Source organism: Triticum dicoccoides, unplaced genomic scaffold, assembly GCF_002162155.2.
Source record: "Triticum dicoccoides isolate Atlit2015 ecotype Zavitan unplaced genomic scaffold, WEW_v2.0 scaffold2977, whole genome shotgun sequence".
Taxonomy (NCBI): Eukaryota; Viridiplantae; Streptophyta; class Magnoliopsida; order Poales; family Poaceae; genus Triticum; species Triticum dicoccoides.
The window spans coordinates 21949-25608 of NW_021261290.1; the positions used below are offsets into that span (position 1 = coordinate 21949).

Genomic DNA, 3660 nt, shown 5'->3' on the forward strand with positions numbered 1-3660 from the left:
CATAATGTTCTCTCAGGAGGTTTACCGCGTCAAATAATTGTGTAGCAACCCTTGAGAACAAATGATAAAAACAGACACTAGGATTTGGCGACAAAACGAAACTACTCTACGGACGACTCTGCATGCACGATATTTGGACGATGGCTTTCTTGAACAGTGCAGATTTGTTAAACTAAACTATCCAACGAATGTTGTTGCCATCGTCCACAAATCGTGCACAAAGGTATCGTCTGTGTAGCACTGCTCGGCGACAAAATCCAAGCTTCTTGTAAAGGTTGACACTTGGAGAGATGAGCGATGTAACGACACCTGCTAGCTATCTGTATCTATAATGGTAGTATTTTCGAAAATGGTAGTACTACTGTCCTATTTGTATGCTGCCATAAGGAAGTCTGCCCATATCCCAAGAATGGTTCAGGCCTGCACCCTAGATTTGATTATACTACTAGCTAGTGTATATTAAATTATGAATATACTACGTCAATCCTCTGTCAGTTTGTTTGTTTCCACATGTTATCCAGATGAATATATATGGAGGCCATAGGTTACCAATTAAGCTATAACATGGTGAGGAGCTTGCATCAAACCAACAAGGGAAACAATGGAAATAAGGCTGGTGCTTATCGTTGCGTTGTGCTCGAGTGCTGCTACCATAGTTACGTGTAGTAGCACAGGGCTACACATGGAGCTCATCCATGTTGATGGCAAGGGGAACTACACAGTGGCGGAGCGCGTGCAGCGCGCCATGGCCAGCAGCCGGCGGCGCTTGACGTCCTTTGTCGACGTGAGCGCACCCATCCACTGGAACACCAGCCAGTACATTGCCGAGTACCTGATCGGCAACCCACCGCAGCGCGTCGAGGCCCTCATCGACACCGGTAGCGACCTCATCTGGACGCAGTGCTCCACCTGCAGCCTCAAAGGATCCTGCGTCATGCAGGGCCTGCCCTACTATAACACGTCCAAGTCGGACAGCTTCCACCCCGTGCCATGCAATGACACCTTGTGCCTAGCCAACCGGGCGCACTCGTGCCACCGGGATGGCAGCTGCGCTTTCGGGGCCTTCTACGGCGTTGGCGACGCTAGAGGGTCTATCGGCATGAAGGTCTTCGCCTTTGAACATGGCTCAGTGACGCTCACGTTCGGCTGCGTCGACACGCTGAAGTTCACTCCGGGGTCCCTTGACGGGTCGTCGGGCCTCATAGGGCTTGGCCGTGGCCCCTTGTCGCTCGTCTCCCAGATAGGTGCCAGCAAGTTCTCTTACTGCCACACCCCCTACCTCCGCAGCAACGCCACTCCCGGTGCCAGGAGCCACCTTTTCGTCGGCGCCTCGGCGAGCCTTAGCGCCGACAGCCCTGTGATGTCCATATCTTTCGTGCAAGGCCCTAAAAAGTACCCATTCTACTATGTTCCACTCATCGGGATAAGCGTTGGACAAACCAGGCTTTCCATCCCACCGATGGTGTTCGATCTGAAACCAAACGGCACCGGCGGCGGTGTCTTTGTCGACTCCGGTAACCCCACTTCGGTTCTGGTCGATGGGGCGTATAGGCCTCTGAGAGAGGAGCTCCGGAGGCAGCTAAACGGGAGCCTCCTGCCGCCACCAGCCGGCAGTGGGATCGACCTGTGTGTGGCAGTGGCGCAGGAAAAGGCTGTGCCGTCCATGGTGTTCCACTTCAGTGGCGGAGCGAACATGGTGCTGCCGCCAGAGAATTATTGGGTGCCGCTGGATGATTCCATGTCATGCATGGTGATGCATGAATCCAGCAGCGTGAGCATCATCGGCAACTTCCAGTTGCAGAACATGCACTTGCTGTACGACCTTACTAAGGAGGAGCTCTCTTTCCAAACTGCCGACTGCAGCTCACTTTGATCACGCCCACGTTAATTGTACGCATGCATAAATATGATTGCGAATCGAGATTCTTTGGTAAGTATTTGTGCCATGTGCATTGAAAGGGATACATTTAATTCAACACATGCATATGTCACTACTAGAATCTGGTTTTGTGCCGAGTTCCGGAACTTTAACGAGTTCATTCTATCGTGGAGGTTGGCAAACTTGTGTCTGCTGACTTTGATTCAAAATTGAACTCCGTAGCTAGTGATACGCAACTTGGCAGACTTAATAGTTCTCATATTTCCAATGAAAGAGGACTCGACAAACTAACTAAACTTGGCTGAATCTTATGTTCACCCAGTTCCTAATAGAAACAACTCGGCAAATCTGGCAGGTGGGCCCTGTTGTCGAGTGTCAATTCGATCAATACTTATGGAAGTTTTTGGGTCATTAGTTGATTGAGAACTTCTATTGATATTGATGCTTCGATGAATATATCTCAGTCGACGACCTATCCATCGTCTATCTAACTGGTTGATTGCCTTGTGTTTGTGGGCTGCTTGTGCTTGTAGACCGAGATCAATGGAGTGCATGAAAAGGAAGGGAGCGGAGGAATGTTCTAGGATCAGTCGTGCACATTTTCAGAATTAATGGAACCACGACTGTTAAGTTGTGTGAGCCAAATTCTATTACCGTGTTGGACTAAACGTAGTACAACCGGTATGGATGTTGCGTTGTGTTAAACGATAGGCTCGTAAACATGTATAGGGTGTAATGTGGCGTGTTGTCACGACTATGTATGTGTGCGTGTAATCTACATACTGCAGGTTGTTAGGCTAGAGCTTATCTTATCTATGTATAGCTTGGAGTAGGGGAAAAGCCTATCAATAACATGTGCCCTCTGTAATCTTTCTGTGCTATATAAAAACTACGTCCCTGCAGAACTGCATACACTTCATTTTCTCATATGGTAATTAGAGCTTTCCTCAAAATTATCCATGGCGATGTCTTCAAGTTCCTTCCCCTCATCTCCATTTGTTCATGCCACCACCGAGAAGCTCACCAAGGGCAATCAAGCGCTGTGGCAGGCGACGTTGCTCTCCGCCATCCGGCGAGCTCAGATGGATACCTCGACGTCAACCAGCCGCCGCCATAGAGGGAAATCGACATGACCTCGTCTGATGGCAAGTCCACGACGAAGGCGGCAAACCCTGTCCTCCGAGCCTAGCATGCGCGAGATCAACAAGTCTTCTCCTATCTTCTGACGACGCTTCCTTGTGAGATGGCCATCCAGGTTGCATCTTGCCACACCTCGGCAGAGCTTTAGAACATGTTGGAGGGGATGATTGCCTCTCATACCCGTGCTCACACAACCTACAGCAGAATCGCCTTCGCCAATCTGCAGAAGGGCAGTTCCTACATCACCGACTACGTCGGGACGGTTAGGTCCCTCTGCAACGAGTTGATCGCTACAGGGAGGAAGATGGACGAAGAAGATATCGTCTCCCACATCCTGGCAGGACTAGACGAGGACTTTTATCCTATGGTCTCTGCCATGTGCTCCCAGGTGGAATCGGACACCGTGGCCGAGCTGTTCTCGCAGCTGTTCAGCTTGGAGATGAGGATGAATCTTCGTGGTGGAGGATCGCAGTCCTCTACAAATGCTGCCACTCGAGGCCGCTTCGCCAAAAATGGCGGTGGGAGTGATGACCACGGCCGCAAGCAAGGAGGGAACGGGGGTGATCGTTGTGGCTGAGGCTACTCCAAGCCAGACGGTTGTGGCAGTGGTGGATAGAGCAGTGGCGGCGGGGGCAACTATA

General features: G+C 50.6%; 1 protein-coding gene across 1 annotated transcript; it reads left to right on the forward strand.

Annotated features, from left to right (window-relative positions):
• The first annotated feature begins 601 nt into the window (after positions 1-601).
• Positions 602-1873, forward strand: LOC119345797 (aspartic proteinase nepenthesin-1-like). The gene has a single exon (XM_037615683.1). The coding sequence runs from the start codon at positions 602-604 to the stop codon at positions 1871-1873; it is 1272 nt and encodes a 423-aa protein (XP_037471580.1).
• The last annotated feature ends 1787 nt before the right edge of the window (positions 1874-3660 follow it).